Source organism: Ixodes scapularis, unplaced genomic scaffold, assembly GCF_016920785.2.
Source record: "Ixodes scapularis isolate PalLabHiFi unplaced genomic scaffold, ASM1692078v2 PGA_scaffold8__174_contigs__length_109621045, whole genome shotgun sequence".
NCBI classification, from domain to species: Eukaryota; Metazoa; Arthropoda; class Arachnida; order Ixodida; family Ixodidae; genus Ixodes; species Ixodes scapularis.
In genome coordinates, this window is record NW_024609883.1 from 60,426,251 (window position 1) to 60,451,400 (window position 25,150).

At 49.0% G+C, this 25,150-nt stretch overlaps 1 protein-coding gene across 2 annotated transcripts in view; it reads right to left on the reverse strand.

Moving 5' to 3' along the window:
* Positions 1-25,150, reverse strand: part of LOC8032073 (brefeldin A-inhibited guanine nucleotide-exchange protein 1) — a 73,180-nt gene that overhangs the window by 47,446 nt on the left and 584 nt on the right. For both annotated transcript variants that reach the window (XM_029981170.4, XM_029981169.4), the window contains exons 2-8: positions 21,984-22,020; positions 20,386-20,629; positions 17,711-18,051; positions 13,736-14,134; positions 7,989-8,301; positions 3,266-3,601; positions 2,444-2,686 (exon numbers count right to left, since the gene is read on the reverse strand). In XM_029981170.4, coding sequence (XP_029837030.2) covers positions 2,444-2,686; positions 3,266-3,601; positions 7,989-8,301; positions 13,736-14,134; positions 17,711-18,051; positions 20,386-20,629; positions 21,984-22,020 — 1,913 coding nt within the window. The remainder of the gene's footprint in view (positions 1-2,443; positions 2,687-3,265; positions 3,602-7,988; positions 8,302-13,735; positions 14,135-17,710; positions 18,052-20,385; positions 20,630-21,983; positions 22,021-25,150) is intronic.

The following is a 25,150-nucleotide window of genomic DNA, read 5'->3' on the forward strand; positions in this document are numbered from 1 at the left end:
CCGCATAAAACGTATGTCGCGGGAGTCGCGAAAATCCGCACTATAAGCGGTACCGCGCTATAACCAAAACATCAATTTTTCAGGCCAAAATACATGCCATCAGACAACTTACCTTTATTTTATGTTAGATGAAAAATAAAGCTTAGTTTGAGGAAAGTCTTTATTTCACCAGACTAGTACACTTCCCTCTCAAGCGTGCCACACATTTTGATAGAAATGATCGACTTTTGCCTGGCGCTTCCTTTTAACGGCATCGCGGGTTGCGGACGGACGTTGCGAGCGTTCAAGATTGCTAACCTTAATCACTTTTCTCCGGCAATGAAAATGCGTGAAAATTCGCATCCTTTATACGGTACGCGCCAGTAATACCTTCAACTTGAGCACAGGCACGAAATGCTCCAAATAAGAAATCCGGGCAATGTTTGAAAACACAAATGCTTAGAAAGCACCACTGTAGTCGAAGTTAAAGGGGCGGTGCAACGATTTTATGATTAAAAGAATTTGCATCTCGTCATTTTTACGTTGTTTATCGTGTCCCAGAGGATAGAGAAAACACTTCCTTCATTAAAAATGTCGCGATTCCGCTGCATAATCGCAAAGCATATGTCGAGCTTTTTCCCCCACCTGCAACCCCAAGTGGCAGCCGAAGGAACTACGGCGGAACGATTACGTGACCTCGCTCGGCTCTAAGCTGCAGCATAGCGCCCACTAATGTACGCAGAGAGAGGGAGGGGAAGCGTCCTCCGCGATAGCACACGGGAAGCTACACGGCACTCCGAATGACGTCACTGGGAGTGCGACCAGGTGTGACCCTGAAGGCTGGGAGTGAGTTGAGGGGTGCCCGAAATACCAATATTTATCTTTTTTTTTACGCAAAAACTAGGACACGCAGGCAAAATCGGTTTTCTGTTCTTTACTTCAGAAGTGTCAGGGGGCAATTGCCAGAAATCTTTGACCGAAGTCCGAAAATTGTTGCACCGCCCCTTTAACAAACACAACGACATGGGCGTTTCTGCCGTCTTGAGAGTGCCGCCACAACATCGCCGCACGAGTAGGTGGATCTTCCCTTCTAGTACGCGCTGGGTTATCATAGCGACACACAACGAAACTTCACGGTCAAGGATAGCGCTTTTACGCGGAACGATGAGCTTCCACCATGTCGTCTACGTCGACGATCACAACCGACGCCATGTTTGCGGATAGCAGCAGCCGGCCCGCGACCGGCATGCAACGTGCACAAACACTTCTCCTCGACCTGCGATTGGTCTGTCGTTGCAGTTGTTTCCAACACAGCAGAGAAACGCACACAGTATGTACGATCTCTATGCACGTGAACAACGCGTGCATGTGTCCCTCCGTCGCTATGGCAACCGAGGCCTCCCTCTTCGCTTCTCCCCGCTTCTTCGAGCAACCTCCTTGCCCCGCGAGTGCCGCTTGCGGCTAGCGCCGTTATCTAGTGTCGCACAAGGAAGCGTGCTAACTCTGCCGGTCAGTCGGCACGGTCGGCGGGCTGTTCCAGAAACCGCACTATAACCGGTATTTCCCTTCAAGCGCCTGCATTTTAAGCGGTATGTAATTACATAGAGTTCTATGGGAGGCGAACCGGTAGTTTAAAAAAGCCGCGTTATACCCGGTCCTGCACTATAAGTGGTTACGTTGTAAGTGGTCCATACTGTATATGAACTAGCCCTTCTTTTCATTTCGACCTTTTTCTGTCCTTACGCTCCAAGTTCCGCAGGTGCTCTGGAACAGGCCCGTTTCTCTCGGCCAGGCGGCGCACAACATCCGAAAGAGGCAACCACGAAAAAGGTGCCTCCGCTAGCATCCGCGGGAGGCATCCATTTAATGCTATGAAGCGGTGTCCTAGCATACCATCGTGCTTGATCCACAGGCGTAAACTAGCATTTCTCAGCATCTGGCCACAAGCACACTCTTACGACCTCTTAAAACTGGGTTCTTTGAAACCTTTTACAACGAGAGGACACACTGGTGCCATCTATTGGGGAGCGGTGTAAACTTGACGGTCCGGCATATTTTCAATTTTCCTGGCGCATTATCCTTTCTTTCTTGACTCGAAAAACTTTTGTCAACGTTATAAACGAGCCTTTCTTATAGGTATTACGCACATCTGACCTCAGAAATCCCGCAAAACCTTCGCTCTTGTGAAATGCAGTTCCAGGGTCACCGCAAAGATGGCGCCAACGTGCCAGTGTGTTCTCTCGTCCTAAGAAATTTTAAGAGGTTTTAACAAGTCTCGTCTCTCTCAATCGTACTCGGTTGCAAGAGTGTGAACGGGCCTTTACACAGCGATTGAAAGGATTGCCGTGCGATGCATGACGGAAACGCGACCTAAAATACCCAAATTCAGTCGCCAGGGAGTGCTGCTTGAAACTTGAGAGCTAGAGGTCTACGAAAAAAACTCGTAACCATGCCGAAGACCCACCTTGTCGAGCCGCTCATCAATGTGGAAGAACTCTGCGACGTCCCAGGGCTGTGGGCCCACCAGGCCGTGCTCCTGAAGGAACTGGAGGCCCCTCTTGGGCTTGCGGTTGAACAGGTCGATGCCCTGCTCCATGATCTCCTTCTGCTGCTTGAGCACCTCCAGCTGCTCCGGGATGTTGGAGCTGCTCACCGAGTTGAGGGAGTTGGATGAGCCCCCGTGGCTCACCAGGCTCCGGTCTTCCTCCTAAGGTGAAAGGGAAAATGCACTGTCACGGCCGGTCTGACATCGGCGTGCTCCGACACGGCACACTTGCCGTTTTGGCGCTTGATGGTCATCACGTGGCCACCGTCACACTAATGTCGTCTTGTGACCACCATCATGCTAACAACGTCATGTGACCACTGTCATGCCAATGATGACATGAGACCACAGTCACATCGACAATGTCATGCGACTGCTTTCATGCTGAAGATGTCATGTGACCACCGTCATGTTGAAGATGCACCACCGTCATGCTGATGATGCCGCGTGACCACCGTGAAGCTGATAAAATCACGAGACTACCATCATGCTGATGACATCCCGTAACCACAGTCATGCTGATGGCATTACATGACCATTGTCATGCTGACGACATCACGGGACCACCATCAAGGTAATGACAGCATGTGCGCCGAGTATACTAGATTCAGTGGAAAATATTATATATATATGACGTAACCATAACAACCCCTCAGTCCTTACTCTGCATAGTTCCAACGTCGTGGTTTTATAACTGGCAGTAGCTCGCGCCACCTACCCGCTAACTTAGAAGCGACTCACCTCCGTTGCATCGACGTTGCCCACACTGCCCGAGACGCCGACGCTGCCGCCGCCACTGCCGGCGCCGGCCGCGGCGGCACTCCCGGGGTTGGCGTACAGGTCCTTGCTCCACTCAAGCATGCACTTGAGCACCGACACGAGGCACTCGAGGCCTTTGACCCTCATGGACTTCTCTTGATGGGCCGTTGCCCCCAGCTCCAGGGCCTGCCGCCCCTGGGCAATCTTGGACAGGTCATTCACCAGCCGCTCGAAGATGTTCGCCGCATTCAGGTCGCAGTCGTAGTTCACGTAGATGTCCACCACGCTCTGGGCGTCTGCGCAGATGCGCGTCAGCACCTGCATGCAATTTGCCAGACGTTGTCGGTGGCAGGAAAGTGGAGAGCCTAGATTTTAGACAGAGAAGCAACCACGGAGAACGTCTGCAATCTAATGGCGGACACCTCCTGCACAGATTGGTTAAGTGCATAATCTGTCGGTTAATAGACGCGAGCACCCGTGATCGCGATCGATTCAAAGGAAAGGGAGAAGGTTAACGGCACTTCCGGTTTGAACTTGTCCAAAAGCGCGAGAGGCGCATGATCTACATCATTGACTCGGGAGGGAGTTTTGAATCAGGCTCTTTGAAAACACTGTTTCCTTCTAGTCGATCGAAACAATAAAAAGAATTTTGATGCTGGGTTTGTTAGTGGCCCTTTAAGATGCACTGCAATGCAGCAAGAGTGAAAGTGGAAGGAATGGCGGCGGAGACGCTCCACATTTCCTCCCCTTCCAAAAGCCTTGTACTGCAAATCCGGCACATTCGCAATACAAAGAACAGGCAAGATGCTACACTATTGCGCGGCAGAGGGCTGTGGCAACAGTGCGAGACGCTGACCCACAAGTTTCCAAACGATGACAAATTCCGAAGCGTGTGGATCCGTCTCGCACGTTTCTCGTCTCTCACGCGCCAATAAATACTGATCACCTGTATACGGTGACCATTTCCGTGATGATGACTATGAAAGGTGACCCACTGTCCTCAGGAGTCTGGGTCTTTCTACCAAAAATATTCAGTTAATACCGAGGGTTTTGCCGACTACCATAAAATCCCGTGAGGGCGCCCTCCCCCGAGAGATTGCCCATCCCGTTTTTCTCGCTAAATATTGGTAACATATAAATTCCGAAACGTCGCCCACCCCCCGGTTTCCGTTGGACGTCAAGCAATGTCCGACGGGAATTGCACATCAACGGCGCGATCGGCGGTACCGGTGTGTCTGAGAAGCGAGTTCATAGCGGGTTCCTGCTTTTTTGTCTGCGATCTGCACGTGATATCGGCTCGCGTAACACGCTAGTTGTTCCCGCGTGTATAATGCGTAGTGAATTGCGAATCTGCTGCATTCGCGATTTGCGGTATGAGTTTGCAAGTTCGTAGCGGATTCCCGTGCTTTTGTCCGCGATCTGCACACGCGACGTCGGTTTCCGTGACAGGCAAGATTGCAGCGGGTTCCCGCGTCTTTATTGCACCGTTAAACTTGAATCTGCTGCGTCCGTGACCTGCGGTATCCGTTCCCGTGAGATGCGAGTTCTCGGCAAGTTTCCGCGAATCCTTCGCACCGTGAAACGCGAATCTGCTGCATCGGCCACTTGCGGTATCCTTTCCCGTGACACAGGCGTCTGTTGCGAATTCCCGCGTGTTTATCGCATCGTGAAACGCGAATTTGCCGTGTTCGCGGTTTGCTGTATCAGTTCCCACGTCACGTGGTTTGTAGCGGGTGCCCCAGCGCTTATCATTAATTTTTGATAAAGTTTTGCTGTGGCATCCCCAAAGATAGCCCATTCCATGTTTTTCACCATTTACCTCTTCATTTTGAGTGGGTGTCCTTCCGGGATTTTACGGTATTCATTTCCAAGAAAAGAAATGCAGAAGAGCTCGGTGAACCACACGAAAAGCAAAGCTAACTGGTAAGCGAGCACGCTGTTAATAAAACGCCTAATAGCCCATAACTCCAAGCTGGCCAATCGCTATAAAATGTGAGGCCTTTCTTGACTACCCCGACCCCCTTCAGATTGTCGGACAGACGGTTGGTCTGTCGAGACGGTTCGCAAGGTTCTAGCCCGAATCGCCTGTCCATCACTATATGCGAGAGTGACTACTCGTCCTCCCTGACATCTTCCCAAGTCCCCTTGGTGGTCGAAATCCTCGTCCTCTCGAGCTCAAAGATCATGGCGGAAGGCACCGTGAATTACGAGGGCCGAAACGAATGCGTCACGACGGTCGTCGTGCAGCTGTGCGGGCGTCCGCCACTCCGGAACGCAAGGTTGTAACACGCAAAAGCTACCTTGTGGCAGCGCTCATAATCACGTCGGCCTTTGGCTATGCTGAGGAGCCCGACGTCACGACTGCGACGGAGTTCCCATGACGCATCGCACACCTAGATGGCAGATTTCGAAGCGCTCACTAGGGTCTGACGCTTGGAACAAAAAATATTTCCATCCACTCAGAATATAACGTGCGATCGTCATTGACGATAGCGTGTCATATTTCACCCATTTTGGAAAGGTCCTCGTATATTTTGATTTTCCTTTCTGGATGCCTTTAACAGGGTACCCTAAGAAAAATTGGTACAGTGTAGACCGCATATAACGTATGTCGCGGGAGTCGCGAAAATCCGCACTATAAGCGGTACCGCGTTATAACCAAAACATCAATTTTTCAGGCCAAAATACATGCCATGAGACAACTTACCTTTGTAAAACAATTTATTTTATGTGAGATGAAAAATAAAGCTTAGTTTGAGGAAAGGCTTTATTTCACCAGACTAGTACACTTCTCTCTCAAGTGTGTCACACATTTTGAAAGAAATGAGCGGCTTTTGCCTGGCGCAGCCTTATAGCGGCGTCGCGGGTTGCGGACGGACGTTGCGAGCGTTCAGGATTGCTAACCCTAACCACTTTTCTCCGGAGATGAAAACGCGCGAAAATTCGCATCCTTCATACGGTATACGCCAGTAATACCTTGAACTTGAGCACACGCATGAAATGCGCCAAATAAGAAATCCGGGCGATGTTTGAGCACACAAATGCTTAGAAATAATCACCACTGTAGTCGAAGTAAACAAACACAACGACACGGGCGTTTCTGCCGTCTTGAGAGTGCCGCCACGACATCGCCGCTCGAGTAGGTGGATCTTCCCTTCTAGCACGTGCTGGGTTATCATAGCGACACACAGCGAAAATTCACAGTAAAGGATAGCGCTTTTACGCGGAACGATGAGATGAACGCCATCTAAGACGACGATCACAACGTTGATCACAACCGATGCCATGTTTGCGGACAAGCAGCCGGCCCGCGACCGGCATGCGACGCGCGCGAACACTTCTCGACCTGCGATTGGTCTGTCGTTGCGGTTGTTTCGGATGTTTTCAAGGAAGCGGAGGGACGCACGCACGTGAACGACACGTGCGTGCGTCCCTCTGTCGCTAGGGCAACTGAAGCCTCTCTCTTCGCTTCTCCCGCTTCTTCGAGCAACCTCCTTGCCCCGCGAGTGCCGCTTGCGCAACGCTTGCGGCTCGCGCCGTCAGCGCCGTTATCTAGTGTCGCACAGGGAAGCGTGCTCGCTGCTCCAATCGTCGGCGCGGTCGGCGGGCTGTGCCAGAAACCGCACTATAACCGGTATTTCCCTTCGCGCACCTGCGTTTTAAGCGGTATGTAATTACATGGAGTTCTATGGGAGGCGAACCGGTGGTTTAAAAAAAACGCGTTATACCCGGTCCTGCACTATAAACGGTTACGTTGTAAGTGGTCTATACTGTAGTGACCTTTACCTTCAAAGTCCAATGGTGCATGAAATGCAGTGTTTAAGAAGTAATCATTTTAATTTGTTCAGAAGACTATTTACAATCTTGCATAGTATAGGTTGCGTCACGTTGTGTCACGTGACATCATTTTTCCCGCTAAATTCGGCCTAGAACTACATGGGTGTAGAGCCCATGAGACGTCAGGTTATGCGACATTGATTTCCACGCTAAATTTGGCAGGGAAACTGAATTGCCGTACAGGTCATGCGACATGAATTTTTTTGCTAAATTTAGAGGGGAAAATGAATTGGTCTGCAGGTTCCGTGACGTGAGGTCACGCAACATCAAATTTCCCGCTAAATTTAGCGGGGAAATTGAATCCGTGTACACGTCACGTGACGCCAATTTCCCCACTAAATTTAGCGGGAAATTCAAGGATGGACGGACGGACGGACGGAAATAATTTTGGGATTGGAGGGTAGCGTTCAAAAGCCTTTAATGGTTTAATACAGTGGTTACCAAAAGGGGGTCCGCGAATTCTTTGGGGTCCGCAAAGGCATTCTAGGGGTCCGTACTATCTGAATCAGAGAAGTCTACTTCACACTAACCCTCAGCTGTATCCATTTATTAAATCATTATCATCATTAATATTTTCATTTCCCTGCTCACCCCGAATGGGGACCTCCATCATTTCCGCGGATCCACAAGGGGTCTGCGAAACATCGTTGGCTGAGAAACACTGCTTTAATAAATAAACGACATGAAACGGCAACTAAACGCGCAACGATAAAGAGCAACGCAGACTAAGGTTCCTCTAAAAGCTCCTGCACAGGCTGTCAGATCAACAAATAATATGGACCGTCGGGGTTATGTCGGGCAAATTTCGTCGGGTTACTCGGCGAAAATTCAAATTAAGATTGGTGGAGTATCATAGCACCCTGCCCACCTGGATAACCTTCCACTTGTGGCCAAAGGAGGAGCTGGACGTCTCCAGGATGTTGAGGAAGATCTCCTTGAAGAAGACCTCGATCTGCATCTTCAGGTGGGTCTTGAAGTTCTGCAGCAGCGCCAGGAAAATGGTCACCGAGATCTCGAAAACCTCGGGCACTGACGAGACGCCGTTCTTGGACAGGGCCACACACAGGTACTGCTTGATGGCATTCACAAACATGTCGTTGGTGCGGAACACGGGCCCCGCATTCTGCAGGATCAGCAGCAGCAGCTGCAGCGACAGCACCTTAGACCGCAGCTCGTGAGATCTGCCGGGAGAGGGCGACGTGCACGGCGTTAGAGTAACGCCCCCTTATGCGCTGGTGTTTGACTTGCGAGTGGCGCCAAATCTGCCAAAGCACGAGGCTCCTGCCTCATGCGGTCCTTGGGAGCAAGTGGCGATGCGGCACTCTCTCGTGGCACGTGTCTTGCGCCTCCGCGTAACAATGGTTGTCGGAACTTGTAAGAAACGTGAACCATAAATTTCATCAAGGGGCTTTACGTTAGATGACGGAAAAAAAAACTTTATGAAACTTCCACGCAGGTCGTTGTTAAGACGCAACGGAAACTTTGCATTGTCTTGTACCGCCCAACTTTTCTTTATTAAAGTGCTTACGAACTTCTGCATAAATTCTAGGAGTATTTTTCGTCGACGTCCGCAAAGTCTTCTATCGCATTTAAAACCAATTCGCACAACTGTCCGACTCAACTGTCTACTTCCCGCAGATGCACCCTCCCGCAACCAACCGACAACTTTAGCTGTGGCATTAGTGCAATTCTAATGTTTTTCACACAATAGGGGTACAAACATAACAAGACCCTTGTTAACTCGATTTTCCATTTAGAAGCTAACATATCATACCCAATTCGTTGCCCACATTACCGCTCTTATGCATACTGAGTGCCAGCAGCATTGATGTTGGGTGGGAACACTGGGGAACACACTGACCGCATATTCTAAAAACAAACCTGGGAACATCTTGCAGCAGCTTTAATGAGTAAAAAAAATAATTAGGTGGAGTTTGCCAATAAATTCATTCAGGCATCAGTTCTCCTCAAACTGCCTTAGGCATCGCAAGAACACTGTTACCACCAAGCACTCCACTTTGTTTCAAAGCAGTTATAGGATGTTCTGAGTCTCCGGAGCCATTGGCGTTTCCTGAGGTGCCTCTCTGACGGTGCTTCAAGCTAACCCTGATCACACGCAAGGACTATGATCGTAGCATTTGTGGCAAGAGCAACAACTGGAGCATCCGCATCGACAAGCGCAAACGAATCAAAGTTATCCTCGGTATCTTCGTCAACATGTTTTCAAACACTCCTGTAGAGACTGTTGCAGCTCAGGGAATCTTGCTTCGGTTTGGCACGCATGCTCGCCAGAGAAAATCCGACGTGCGCAAAGCGGTTGGCGATTTTTCATTTTCAGGTTGCGGGCGTGCTTTCTCTTGCATAAAAAAATTCTCGGACCCGTCCAGTATGCCTTGCTTGTTCTGCAAAGCGGTGGACAGTGTCGAACAGCCCAGGCCAGAATGCCGAATTCTTTGGCGGTTTCGGACTTGGCCCAGCCGCTTTTCACAATCTTGCACATCTAGGCGACTTTCGGTAAACAATTTCACTCTCCCCTACAAATGTATGCCGCAAGCGCACTCGCGCCGACGCACTTGCGCAGGCACGCGCATAGGATGCTCTTGAAGAGATGATCTCGTCTGGGCTCTCCGAGCTCCATCGCTCCTTTGACCCGATTCCGAGAGGAATCGGGCGGCGTAGGTTGCAGGGGCCGTTAGTAGCATCCAAATGTGGATGCTGCTCCCGCTACTCCCTGGCCGCGTCGGTGCATCAGCATCGGAAGCGGCGCTCTGCCCTCCGTCACCCGTTTGCTCCGTTTTCTTGTATGGCGTTTTCCCAGTTTGCCGTTTGCCTCGGTGGAGGAGGGGGGAGGAAACGCAGGGGTCTCCATGCACCTCAGTGTAGGCTTGCGTGCTTTTGCACCTCGGCCTTCGTAATAAGTGTGGTCGGCCTTCGATACACTTAGAATGATTCGGTTCAAAATGCATGCATTTCAGTCAAGACCACATTGAACTTCGACGAAAACGATCATTCGAAAAAAGCTATTTCGTTATAATGTGGGATTACTGTGTGTATATAACAGGTGTGTGCCACCTGCTTCGGTGGTTAAGGGTATTCACGCAAAATGCTGGCATGTGCGTGAGGCCAGTGATCGGCAGAACCAGCGGGAATCATTCCTCGACTCCGGCATTCACATGAACGGCGGGGAGCCGAGATGAATGTCAGTGTTAGCAGACGCATTTAGTGGCCTCACACTCGACGACAGGGCTCAATGTGCGCCGACGAGTAGAAAAATAGAGGTGTACATGAACCAGCAATACGCAATGATGGCACCAGAGCTCTTAGATGCAGGAGACGACAAACTGCTTCCTACTGAAAAAAAGATGCTTCTTGAATCGGTGAATGCAACACAAAGAATGTGGAATCAAAAACCAGTTGTATGTAGGAGCGGCTTGAGGACGGCACTGATGAATGTCGAATGCTCCTTCTGCTGTCTAGGACGACATGCACAGGGGTGGAACTCATAAAATGTACTTGGGAGCAGCCACGGGAGCAGCTGAAACAGCTGTTTTGGAGCAGCTTGGGAGCAGCTAAAACCTGGAGCAGGCTAGGAGCAGCTCAGATAAGTTTTCACTGCACCTCAGCTTGTGTCTTAGACAAGCACGGGAGCAATTTCAATTGTGCTTAGCAGCACAGATGAACATGAGTGTTTAGGGACCTAGGTAAATGGGATAACAGTGTAACAGATGCGAAAACTTGAAACTTTGCGAGCAGGGACACTGACACCCCCCAAAATTTTTTTTTACTTTTTTGCCAGGCACTTCATTATGATGTCGGAGGACTACCCAATTAATATTTTGCAACAAAGTACCGTATTTTTTTAATAAAGCCAAAAGACGCAACTGCTCGAAACCGAAACCGAAACCCGACGGAGGTCGGAGAAGTGGAGAGAAGAGAGCGAGTGGCGGAAGTCACGTGGCTACACCCGACCGTGTTTTTTTTTTTTTTTTTTTTTTTTTTTTTTCCTGGTAGCAGACGACATGCGGCGTACGGGAGCTGTTCGCCGTGGGATTCTTTTGCAGTTATGTATGTTCCGCTCGTTGTTCTGTACTCCAAGATAAGTTGTTTTGTATATTGAGGAGTTGGAGATGAGTAGTGAGTGCCCGTGGTGAATTTTGATCGGCTCCGAAAAGAATACACCCAAGATGTTGCGTGAAGAGCTGGCTCACATGTCCTGCGTCCGAAACAGAAGTGGCATTGTGCGACAGAGTTTCCGAAAGATCAACGGGATCGGGACCAGTGGCTGGCTGCAATTCCTGTAGACCATTTACGGGCACCTCGGAAAGCGGACGCTACCTGATTTATATGCTCCTTGCATTTTGTGGAAAGTGATTACATTGAGTTCGCAGGTGTCAAAAGGGAAATCCCATACCATTTAATTCAGCGACGTTTCGTCCACAACATTTGTTTCTTATTTTTTTTTTTTGTTTCTTCAATGATAATTGTAAAAAAAAGAAAAGAAATGTAAACATCGAAAAACATATGAAAAAAACAAAAAACGTTTCACGGGGGATCGAACCCGATCCGACGGCGTGTAAAGCGGACGTCTTTCCCACTAAGCTACTGGGGCATATCGAAACTAGGGGATCTCTTTCCTTAGTAATAATTCAGCCGATAAATTGTAAGTTGGAAAGTTTGCTACCGATTTTCCTTTAGCAAAAGCACTCCCGGGTCGAAGTCGGGATGCACCCCGCATTGGCGACATTCTTACCTTGTAAAGAAATCGTACGCGTGCATATTCAACTCGAAGTAGACACGTCGTGCTTGACGTTTGCGCGAGCGATGTCTTCAGCCACGAGAAGGGAGCGACGGCTCGGCGACGTCTTCGTGCAAATCGGCTTGGTGGTCGGGCGTGTCGTACGGGATGAATACCAATTCTTTTGATCAGTCCCAAATTTCTCTTTTAAAGGCAGACAAAATTCTCCGGTACCGCGAACGACAGTTCTGAAATAGAGGTCCCACGCCCGTCGACCGCTGCCATCGCGTCCCTGCGAGTCCCACGATACGCGAAACGACGCACGCACAGAATGCTTCCGGTTGTCTGTGGAACTTTTTTTTTCAATCAACGTATTTACAGCTTTTTAAAAGCCACAAAAAATGGGTTTCATATTTTTTTTCTATTTTTAATATTGAGTGTGTGCCTTCAGTGACCCACGACTTTGATTAAATTTGGTGGTCGCATCGATACCTTAGAAAACGGCCCGTGACCGCGGAAAAGAGAGTGAGCGAGACTCGAACCGGCCAATTCTTGATCGGCGGTTTTCGGGCGGAAAGAAACCGAATTTCGAGCCGCAAATTCTGTTCTGGGTAGTTGAGCTCTCATATGTCACGTACAACTAAAAACCTCGGCGAGCATAAATACCCTGTCAGTGTCCCTTTAATGTGAGTGGCTTACAGCTGCTCGAAATTAAAAAAAAACAAAAAAAACACTGCATATCGCACAACCCACACATGCTCAACATACTAATTATATGCGCGAGCCACGTGACGTGCGCAAGCAACGGACGTGCAGTTGCGTGGAGGAACAGGGTAACAAATTTCGAGTTTATCTTATTGTGCAACTCAATATTGAAACAGCAGACTACGATTAACGGAGTTATCATATTCGAAGCGATAAGCAGGAGCAAGGTTAAAGTACGCCGAGCAGATCTACCCCTCGCGTGAGAGCTGCTGGCCGGCAAGGTTTCGGATCGGACCGCGTTTCAGTTCTATCAAATGACGATATATCTTCCGGGAATGCGGTTCCAACTTCTAACGATGAAGTACTAAAAGGAATCTTTTACTCATTTGTTTTCAACTGGCTGACGTCCGGATCCCCGGCCGCAGAGCCTCAGGCGATCTGACGCCTGAACGACACTCAACCTCACCTCTGCCGACTTGCTGAACCACTGATGTTTGAAGAATAACAATCCAGTCGCAGGTGCTGTAGCGCTAGGAATCCGACTCCCAAATTTTTTGCACGCTTCCGATTCGAGATACACAGGGAGAATAAATAGAGCAAAAGATTGCAATGCCGACCAAGCTAAACGCGCTCATTCTTGCCAATCGAGTCGATAGAAACCGAAACGAAGACAAAATACATTTTTTTGGGCGCACGTTTTGCGATTTGGTGCATAATGGCGCAAGGTATTGGCTGTGGCGCAGTTTCCGCTACATGGCGCAGGATGGCGCAGACAAATGCGTCTGGCGCAAAATGGCGCAAATGGCGCAGCCGTTCCACCTCTGCATGCATGACATTGCAAGCCACAACATATTAGGAGGTCCAGATGCCACCGCCGGTATTCCACGGAGCAAAACTTGTAAAGTTGCCAGACACGCAAACAAAATACCATCAACTGTAGAGAGAACCCACACCAAGGTGGGGAGCGTATGTGCAGCCTGAGCAAAAGCTCCCCCATCCCCCTGGAATGTCTATGTCAGCGCAGCTCCTTGGAAAATTTTATGCTGTTAACACGTAATGCGCATCTTGGGGACCAAAGGGTGGTACATCCCCCCGTGTGAACACCCCTTTACAAACCGAGCGACAGACGCGAAAGTGTGAAGAGTTCGGCCAGAAACGTCGTTAAAGTGGCTCACCTGGGGTCCGGCTGTCCCTCGGGCAGGGGCTTCATGGACAGCTTGCAGAGCGATCTGAAGACCAGGAAGGCGTCTTTCTGCACCACGTGGGCAAAGTGAGCCTGCACCGCCGAGCCCCCCTCGCAGCTGGCCGCCATGCTCTCCTGTGAGCTGGCCCGGGCCAGCGTCGGGCCGGCCGGCGTCGCCGGCGACGGACCATCGCCCGAACCGGAGACTACCCGATTCAGGATCTCCTGGAGGACCGTTGCCACCACCTCCTGGGAGGACTCGCCCCGGTCGTCCAACGTGGCGCTGCCGCCGCCGACAGAATCGGCGTCGGCCTCCCGAGAGACGGCGTCTTCGGCGGGGTTGGCCGTCTCGGAGGAAGGAGGGGGCGTCGGGGACGGCTCCGGAGCAGAGCTGCAAGCGGTATGCGGTCGTTTGCCGCAACTCAAAACAGAATCGAACCCCGGCTGGTAAAAACATTGCTTGCCTCGATGTTACGCGTAAAGCCAACCGATGCAAAGAATGCGTTGTGCGATTGCATATATCTCTTTGAGTAGCCAAGTTTGCTCGTTAGGCCTTTGGGGCAATCTGTTAGAGATGCAGACGCAAACGCGCAACGCATTCTGCGTAAGTTGGCCTTAGGACAAGTGTCGAGGTCATACACCTGCCACACAAGTAGTTAGTGTCCTTTCCATCGTATAACATTACCCGACTGGCGAGCCAGGGCACGCCGCTCCCGGCACGCCTAGCGGCTGGTTTGGCAGTGCTACAATAGTGCTGCCAAACCTATCCAATCCATCTGAAACACCAAACCAAGCCCACGGTCAAGGCGGCGAAAAATCCATAATTGCGGCCTTTCGGCAGCCACTTGGATTTTTCAAATAAAAATAGTTATTACAGTGATCCCTCATTATAACGAAGTCAATGGGACAGCAAAAACGTTTGACATATGCAGTAATTCGACAAAAGCAATAGAGCCAAAAAACAATGTCAGCAGCCTTCAAGGTGGACGGAACATTGCAGAGCACTGACCGTATACTAATCAAACAAACCTTGGTTATGGACATCTCACGGCAGCTTTACCAAGAAAAAAAATAATTAAATGGAGTCTGCCGATACTTTCATCTAGGCGTCAGGTCTCCTCAACTGCTCCGGGCATCGCAATAACACTGTCACCGCCACCGCACCCCACTTTGTTTCGAGGCAGACGTAGGGTGCTTCGCGTCTCCACAGTCGTGAGCATTTTCCGAGGTGCCTCTCCCTACGATCACAGCATCCGTGGCAGGAGCAACAACAGGAACATTCGCATCGACAAGTGAGAAGGAATCAAAGTTATCCTCAGGAGCTTTGCCAACATGCTTTCACATACTTGTGAAGAGTGTGTGAAATCGTGCGCTCGCTCGGCAAGCATGCTCGCGAGAGAAAATCTGACGAGCGTGAAGCGGTAGGCGATCTTTCATCTTCGGGTCACGGGCGCGCATTCTCCTACGTAAGAAACTTCTCGAACCCGTCCAACATGCCTTGCTTGTTCTGCAAAACGGTGAACAGTGTCGAACAGCCAATGTTGAAATGTCGCATTCTTTGGCAATTTCGAACTTGGGCCGGCCACTTTCCTCAACCTCGCAGATCTAAGCAATTTTCGGTAAACACTCCCAATCATCGACACGATGCACGTGTGCGTGTAGTAGGCCACAGGTGTGCCTGTGCAGGCGTGTGAGTCGGGGGATTTCAAAGGAATAATCCCCTCAGGGCTCCATCGCTCCCTTGACCCGGTTCCGACAGGAGTCGGGCAGCGTCGGCTGCGGGCACCGTGGGTAATGTCAGAACGTTGACACTGACCCTTGCTCGCATCCGCACTTTAACATCGGAAGCAGCGCTCTGCCAGCTCTGCACGCTCTGCCCTCCGTCACCCGTTTACTCCGTTTTCCCAGTTTGCCGTTTGCTTCGGTGGAGAAAGGGGAGGAAACTCAATGGTCTCCGTGCACCTCCGTGTAGGCTTGCGTGTTCTTGGCACCACAGCCTTCGTAATAAGCGTGGTCTGCTGCCAATGCACTTCAAATAATCCGGTAAGAAATGCGTGAATTTCGGTTGGGAACTTGTTGAGCTACAATAAAAGCAAAGATTCGGAAATTGTGATTTCCTTACAACGAGGGATTACCGTATTTTTCTGTGAAAAATCTAACTTTCGGACTGCAATCTGTCTGAAAAATTGGCACTGACACCCCCCAAAAATGTTTTTTTAATTTTTTGCCAGGCGATCCATTATGGTGTTGGAAGACTGCCCAATTAATATTTTGCTACAGAGTCACATATAATTTTAATAAAGCCAAAAAATGCAACTGCTCGAAACCGAAACCTCCGCACAGAGGTCGGAGAAATATAAAGAATGAGAGAGAGCCACGAGTCACGTAACAACACCCAATTGTGCGTTTTTTTTTGTTTTTGTTTTTCGCGTGCAGCAGATGAAATCCGTTGCAGGAATTGTTTTCCGTGCACTTCCTTTGCAGTTATGTTTGTTCCGCTCGCTGTTCTGTACTTCAAGATGAGTTGTTTTGTACATTGAAGAGATGGAGATGAGTAGTGAGTGACCGTGGTGAATTCCCGTGATCGGTTTGAAAAGAATACCCCCAAGATGTTGCAAGAAGAGCTGCCTCACATGTCTGGCTGCAATTCCTTTAGAACAGTTACGGGAATCTCTGAAAGCGGATGCTACCCAATTCATATGCTCCTTGCATTTTGTGGAAAGTGGTGGTTACATTGAGTTCGCAGGCGTCAAAAAGGGAATCCCATACCATTTAATTCAGCGACGTATCATCCACAACATTTGTTTTTTTTCCAGCGATAATTGTAAAAAAAGAAATGTATATATTGCAAAATATTTGACAAAAAAAAATTTTAAAAAAGATATGCTTACATTAGGGATTGAACCTGGGCTGTGGCATGTGAGGCGGACATCTTTCCACTGAGCTACTGGGGGAACTCTTTGTGGTAATGCCGCCAGTCTACTATAGGTCGAAAGGTTTGCAGCTGATTTTCCTCCAGCAAAGGAACTCCCGGCTCGAAGTCGGGCAGCACTACGCATTGGCCACATTTGCACCTAGTAAAGAAATCGTACGTGTGCATATTCAACTCGAAGTATGCACTTCGTGCTTGACGTTTGCACGAGCGATGTCGTCAGCCACGAGAAGTGGCAACGGCTCAGCGATGTCTTCGCGCAAATCGGCTTGGTGGTCAAGCGCGTTGTATGAGATGAATACCAATTCTTTTGATCGGTCCAAAATTTCTGTTTCGAAGAAAGACAGGGTCGCCGCTACCGCGGACGACAGTTCTGAAGTAGAGGTCTCATATCCATCGTCCACTGCCATCGCCGTCCAGCCCGCAAGACCCACAATACGTGATACGACGCCATGTTGAGAATTACACAGTGAACGCACAGAATGCTCCCGGTTCTCTGTGCAACTTTCTTTTCAATCAACATATTTGCAGCTTTTTGGAATTTACAAAAAATGGGTTCCATATTTATTTATTTTTTTTTTTTTATATGGTGGTGTGCTTTCAATGACCCACAACTTCGATTAAATTTGGCGATTCTGGCTCAACGTTAGAAAAGGGCCCGTGAACACGAAGAAAAGAGTGAGTGCGACACAAACCGGCCAGTTCTCGATTGGCGGTTTTCGGGTGGAAAGAAGCCGAATTTCAAGCCGCAAATTTTGTTCTGAGTAGTTGGGCTCTCACATGTCACGTACAGCTAAAAACCTCGGTGAGAATAAATACCCTGTCAGCGTCCCTTTAATATGTACTATTTCAATTGGGTGCATCACAGTTCCTCGTAGATGTCTGAAATAACGAGCAAGTCCCAAATTTCAGCGTTCGAAAAATCGGTCGGGGACTGTAAACAAACAAACAGACAAATTTTTGGGAGTAGAGGCTTCTGCTATAAAGCATTCCAAGCCTTCAAACGCACAGATGGGTGGCTGCGTCCCGCCCCACCTCGAGTTGTCGAGTTGCTCCGAGGCGTCCAGCGAAACGCTTCCCCTCTGCTCCGTGCGCCCCACGGCCGTGTCCTGCATCGCCGTCTGCGGCAGCGCCCCATCAGCGGCCTCGGGGCCGCAGCAGGCCTCCATGCGGGCGAAGATGACGTTGAGCATCTGGGTGAGGGTGGCGATGGCGGTGGTCTGGTTCACCAGGTTGCGGGAGGCCAGGTAGATGTTGTAGCAGGTGCGCACAGGCTGCAGCACGCTCCCCTCGTGCACCTCGCACGACTGGCTCGTCACCACCGTCAGCAGCGCCTTGATGATCTGCAGCTGCACCCCGTCGTCCGTCGTGGGGCCCTGGTTGGTCGGGAGAAAAGAAACCAGAGAAGAGTGGGGTCGGGGAAGACGTACATGCCTCGGACTCTTTGCTACACAAGAACGCCGAATGATTCCAGAATTACGAAAAAATTGGCCGTCACTCTGGCATTCTACATGCACAACGTTTAGAGAGCCTCCTCGCGTTCCTGGAATTGCGGGCATAGTGGAGGGGACGTTACGAGGGTTGCTGGAACATATTGCCACGTGCTGGGCAAAGAGGAAACGCCGCTCCATACTTTTAAAATGACAGTGTCAAACACGCGGCCCGCAACTCTTTGGGGTACAGCCTGCAAGCATTCCGCGGCTGCAAGCACCTATTCCCTCGCCTCGAAAGCCACCTGCGCCAGAATAGTTTTATATCGTTGATTTGTTTCTGCTCAAAAAGGAGCTCTGGTCATATAACGTGTTCACACATTTTCCACTATTCTGTCTTCTTTGGGACGGAGTATTGCTTTGACTAAATATTTGTCTCTCAGCCATTTCTTGTGTAAATCAACCAGAATGGCAATACCTCTGCCCCGCTACAAGTGCAAGCTCTTTGCTCAAGGAGGGACCTTGACTGCATGAAATCTTGCTCAGCGGGAGCTAAAACTGCCAAAGATGAAATTATGAGGTCAGGCTTCTAGCTGTCAGATAATAAGTTTATAATTAAAGTATTTTCTTGTAATGCTTGAATAAAAATCATCAGGAAAGCAATAACTGCCATAGGAAAGATTTTTTCTATGCCTGTTGGGCCTACATAATTTTGCGACAGGGCCACGACAATGTGCTTGTCCTCAATCTATTGAAAACTGCCAGTGCTGTTGTGTGGTGGTGTTTTTAAATCTTCCGATACCATCAGGTGTGGGTCCAAAGTAGTTGTATATGCAAACAAGAACCAAAGCGGGCAAAATGATGACCTTACAAAAAGCAGAAAGCACAAGGTTCCTTGTCTAGAAAACCTCTCGGGTGTCGCGGAGACGGTCGGCTGCTTTGCAAAGTAAAACACCACTGGTGTTTGTTTATTTTTGTCCCAAAAGAGGGAAAAGCGGGGAGAGGAAAGAGGGGGGAGGGGTGGGCAGTTCACACATATTCCTGGTGTTTACGCAAAGCGATGTGCAGCTTAATGTCAGCTTTGCCAACGTGCGAAAGGCTTACATCACGTGCACGTGCTACAGAATCAAAACTTCTCTCCCTTCTGGGACGGCATGAAGCACGGGAAGTCCGACGTGTAGGACTTCAGGAGCACCTGAAAGTACCTCTTTTGAGGTTTGGAGTTCGCCATTTCGCCGCGAAGCTACCACGACCAGGGGAAGGCTACGATTACATTTGCAACTAACACAGACACTGCACTGCTCGCCACGAAACTGGCCGAACCAACATGCGCCGCCGAACACACAAACAAAGGCTTTAGGCTTTGAATTAGTTTCGGATCTGTGGTCATCAGATGGACGGATAGTAAAAACCACGAAGCTGCCGCAAACGGTACCTATTGCCCTCCTATGGCGGTGCCAGGTACCGCCAGAACCAATCTTTTTTAGCATTTTTCCGTAATTTGTTTTTTATATTTTTTTCGTATAATTTGAACCAAGATTCGTAAAATCGTAAAATTAGTTCCAATTCATACATTTTACAAAAAAATTCAGAAGAGTTGGTAGGTATGCTGTTCAAATCAGTGCAATGAATATTTTTCTTTTAACCCGCTTCATTGGAAGTTGAAGAAAACAAAACAGCCCTCGTGAGTGATATTACGGCTCCTAGAATGCATCTCTGACTAATGTGTTTAGCGTCCTATCCCACCCATGCATCGAAAGCAGTCTCAAAGTGGCAACACATGACGTCACAAAAGCCGGAGTGTCGTGTTGTCAGATGTCACAGTCCCGGCGGTCGGGTGTAGAAGTTCCGGAAAGAAAAGCACAAGAGTATGCGAGCGTCGCTGCCGTCACGGCGTCCCAACTCGTTGCTGTCAAGCCGGAGAGCAACCTGCAGCTGAAAAGCCATTTGCCACGTCTACCATCACAGCCGTGCCACCGCAAGGATTGCGGATGGCGACGACGCCACGCTTCGATGTCGTCAGGTGGAAATCGAGGAACTGCTTTTCAAGACGCAGCAAACGTGCCGGTCGAAAGCGCGTTCCAGGCACCGCGGCGGTATCACACTTACTAAGCTTCTCATCTACGGCGCATAATGTTGCCATGCTCTAGCGAACTAAGCTCGCACCATCCAAACGTGCGAAGACCAATGTGTCGTCCGTTGCCCGACCTCTGAGCTACCGCGACTGCATCGTTGTACCGCACCGGGACGCCGCACACCCCGATCCCCCGGCCGGCCCACCTGAAAGCATCCGCAGACGGTCTCCACAATGCGGTCGATGAGCAGCTTGCTGGGGTTGGTGGGGTCCGGCAGGTGGCCCGTCAGGTGCCCATAGGCAATCAGCTTCTGGATGCAGTCCAGAGCAGTCACCACGATGCGGGGCGACTTGGACTGGCAGGCCAGCTCGAAGGGCATCAGGTAACGCTCGGCCTCCAGCCCCGCCTGGCCCTTGGGAAGCGGGAGCGCAGACGAGGTCTCCTGCACGCTGAGACAGATGCAAAAAACGGAAGCGGCGCTCGAAGAGGACGTTGGACGGCGTCTCGTCGGTACCTTGTCCTCGGCTTACCCTCGTCTCACGTCCTGATGTGCGTAACTTCAGTCGGGTCATCAGCAATACTCTTCCCTTTTGGCCACTTTACTGTACTTTCTTTGGCATGTCTCACATACTCTCCATCTGGTCATGTTGCTTTGCTTTCCATTGGGTCACTTATGGGTGTACTCCCTTTGGACACTTTACTGTACTCCTATTTGGCTACTTACTCCACTCTCTATTTGGCCACTTACTGCACTCTCTATTTGGTCACTTATAGCACTCCTTTGGCTACTTTACTGTATACTTTATTTGGCCTCTCTACTGTTAGAGAGTACAGTAGAGTCTTTTTAGTGTACTCTCTATTTGGTCATTTTTTTATGCTCCTGTGGACAAAAAAGCTCGTTATTTGGTGGTTCCGTGGACATGAAACCTCAATTATTTGGCTGCCAGCATCCACAGAAAATCCTTAGGACTGATAATGTCTATTGCGATTTGCATGCAAATCAGCTTGTTCGGCTATTATGTAATTATGTGCTGCAATGGAAATAGATCATACAGCATTGGGAAAGAGAAACTAAAATGTGCCAATGCACTTGGCCCACTCGCCGATGCCATCTGGTAATGAGAGAAGGAACTTTTCTCGGTCCAAGAGCCCACTTGTATGCACCTATTTTTGATTGTTTTAACCTTCCCAAAACATTTGCCTCAAATATATTTTCGTGCTCGATATGAACTTCGAATGAAGTTCATATCTAAGGAGTACTAGAGAATTTCAGATATTCTCCTAGTAATATAAAAGATTTTCTAAACTGAAGCAAATCCCAAGGTGGCAGTGCTGGGAGTGTTACTTTTTCTTACTTTCCTAGAGTTTAAAATCTTGTTCAGAGCATTTCAACACTTTTATTCAGAGCGTGTCGGAAGCAGACACGCCAGTTTTTTTATCAACTGAACAACAAAACCTACAAAAAAAAAAAGCCAACCTTTAAAAAAAAAATGTTTCAACATTTTAAATTTCACAGCTATCTTTTTAGAAAGATATCTCCACCCAACTGGCCTTTCAGGAGTCCGCTGCAAGTCGCTGACATGATAAGGTACAACGAGACAAGGAAACTCCCCACTCCACCTCAAGAGCACTGCTACTCTAAGATAATGCCACCCCAACTCGTTGACAGTGGTAACGTTTTGAGCACGGTGCCGACAAGACTGCGCCGCATCCTCCGACACTTCCCACACCACTCTGGGCCCCTTTCCCAGAGTGTGTACCGGGAAACCGATAAAGGAAAATGAGCCCAACAGGCTGACCTACCTCGGTGCTTGATCCTTTGTTTCATTTTTTATCTCCTCTGCAAGTAAACAAAACAAAAAAAAGACAAGGTAAGGAAGTCTCTCAGGCAGCACTGAAACGGCACTCAACTTCTTGTCCCTGTGTCGCAGGTACTGGAATTCCCACACAAGCTATGCTTGGGGTGCCGACAACCTGTTCCTCGACTTTCGCAATGGCGATAGTAACAAAATTGCGGGGGGGAAGCAATTTGGCTTAGAAGGGCTACGGGAGGAATCATACTTTTAGTTTTTAGTTTCCAGGCTAGGTGGCGCAAGCTACCGCCCGTAATAAAGAGTACAGCCATTAGCCTCCACACATGGACGCCGCCATTTCGGTGCTTAGTGCAGAATGGGCACAGCTGGCGGTTGTCACGGTTAGAGAGTGTGACTTCCCTAGCTTCAGGCATGCTGTCAGGAAGCATGTTGTCTTGCTCTGTCGCAAAATGTTTGAACATTTTCCGCAATTTCAAGTCAAGCTTCGGATAACTGGCAACAATGGTTTGAGGCTACAAGATGGCCGAAGCACCGCGACTCTCAAGGGAAAGGCATCTAGCGGTTGTGGTAGGTATAACGAATGCCGCGGGGCAGACGAACTCTGTGAACCTTGGCAGCAAGCCACATGCTGTTACGTCTCTATGTTACGCCCGCCTAGGTTTACACAAGGCAAAAAAAAAGTTCCCGCAGCTGGCACAGAGACAGGCTACTGCAAAGTGACAGTGCTCGCCACTCCCGCCATCAACTACGTTCGGAGGGACCGCTGTTGAGCGTGTTGGCGCACTCGACTGCCCCCGTCCGTTTCGATCCGGATGAGCTTCGTACTGGCGTGTGGTCGCGTATCGCTATTGCCTGACGCACGTTAAAGACCCAAGGCTAGCAATCGTACTCGACTAGCTAAATTTCTCGTCTCCGGCATAAACCAGTGGCATCCTTCCTTAAAGGAAGGTTTTTCTCTTTGTCAGCTACGTTTCAGAAAAGCAAGTAGAGTGATTCAAGTCTGCTCCCAATCGAGTTGTCAAACTACGACAAAAATTTTGTTTTTTTGTTTTTTTAGGGCACATGTTGCACGTCCCTTTGAACTGGGTGCACTGTATCGGTTGATTTATATGCTGTCAGTCTCAACACAACTTAAATTTCAACTACTTGCTGACAATAATCGCCATCAGCTTGAACTATATATTTTAGCTGCATCTTTGTAATGACCTTGCACCATTGCTTAATATTTAAGCAATTAACAAAGCACCTTCTCGAGTCTGCAAGACTTTTCTTGTTTGAAGACAAGTTGCCAGTAACATTTTAGACCAAGAATACAAAAAGAACACAAGGTGGTGTAGGTTGATACTAATAGTAGACGAAAAGAAATGACGACGACAAAAGAATGCAAACAAAGCTACAAATGGCAAGATGGAGGTAACGGGATTGCCCAATTGTTTTTCTGTTTTTATTTCTTTTCTTTTTGCTGTTATCTCCAAGCTATCAGAATTATTAAACGGAAAACTGTGAAGACAACTTGCACTGAAAACTGAAGTAAAACAATACCATATCTCGGTGTAGAAATGCTGCTTGTAGCAATTATTATGGCAGTACATCAGACAACCCTGTCAATTAAAAAAGTTTTCCCTTCTTTCCTCCACATAACTGTTAACATTCCTTTCACTGTACCAAGCAGGCAAAGACGGCCTAGTGCATGTGGATTCGTTCTTTTTTAGGTGGTGTTTGGCCACTACATTGTAAAATGTTTATTTATATCTTGGCTCGAAAGAGCAGAGAACATGTATTGGCAAAGAGTTCCAACCATCGCACTGCACCTATAGAGGTCAAGTTCAAAACTAAATCCACCTAACTTGCCAAAAAAAATTTTTTGTGTGTGTGTATGTGTTTTTGGCAGGGCGGTTGGCCGACATAGCCATACGCCGCATCATCTTCCGGCTAAAGCTTGCATTAAAGCTCAACGCAGCGCTTCTGCCCGACCCGGGCGCCATAGTTGATCAAGGTAGATGATGCAAAGGATTTAATCAACAGGCCTTGTGTAGTTTAAATAGCGAGCTTCATTGAACATAACCTGGACAGAGCACCCCCTACCAACAAGCCCAAGTGCATACGCTTCTACCCCCTACAGTCCTAACCCATCACCAATAACAAGCTCAGTGGGAAACCCCAGACGTCACAACCGCTTTTACGTGCAGTGCCCCTTTTTTGTTTTTGAATGGAACCCTATGTTGTCAGATATGAGTGGCCCAGACATGTCACCCTCTCCAAGAGCCAATGGAAAACCACACAAGAGGGTGTAGACATTTTATCCCTGGCTCTTACGCTTGACCAAAGTCGTCTGGCAGGCTCACTCAACGTGTTGACAGAGCTCTTCGGCGATGGACCGCTGGACACCGGCAGGCACGCAATCAGCCGAGGCCAAAGTCAACCGGCTGACCGAGTCAACAGACCAGGCATTTCAAGGGCTTCATTTCACACCATGACCCAAGAATGTGACGAGGATCCGACAACACAAAAACACTGAATGGTGACGAAGCAAACTGCTACGGGATTTTCCTACCGATTTTCCCATTTTACCAGAAGGCAGAACTCCAGTAGGAAAATTACGGATATCCGTAGTTACGGTACTCTGGTGAGGGTAGAGAATGGTTTACTTTGAGTAACCTTGGGTCGGGTTCTGCATTCCGGACCACTAACGACAACACTCGTTAGAACTGAAAGTCACTTTCGGACCGCAGCTTACTGGCGAGAAAGATTACAAGCTCTAATTAGATCGCACGACAAAACATCTTTCCGGGAAAGCGGGGAAAAAAAGAAATTGCTTTCGTTTCTGCAAGGCGTCATAACAACCAGCGGTTCCGCGATGAAACATGACATGTCCTCGAAATATTACACTCGTATTTACACTCTCGGCAGGCGCTTTAACGACCGCGACGTACCTCGCGAGTACGACAGGCGAGCCTTTCAGACCTTCAAAACGACAAGCCGCGGGCAGAATATTATTTTGCCATTTAAAGAGCGTGCCCTTTAAATGGACGGGCCACCGCTTCCCGCGGTTTCAGAAGGACAATTCGGACAGCATTGCGTCATTTAAACGAAACGTTTTGGGACAGGAAAGGTGATGGGGAGCGACCGCCAGCGATTAAAATCGCTCGTTTGAAC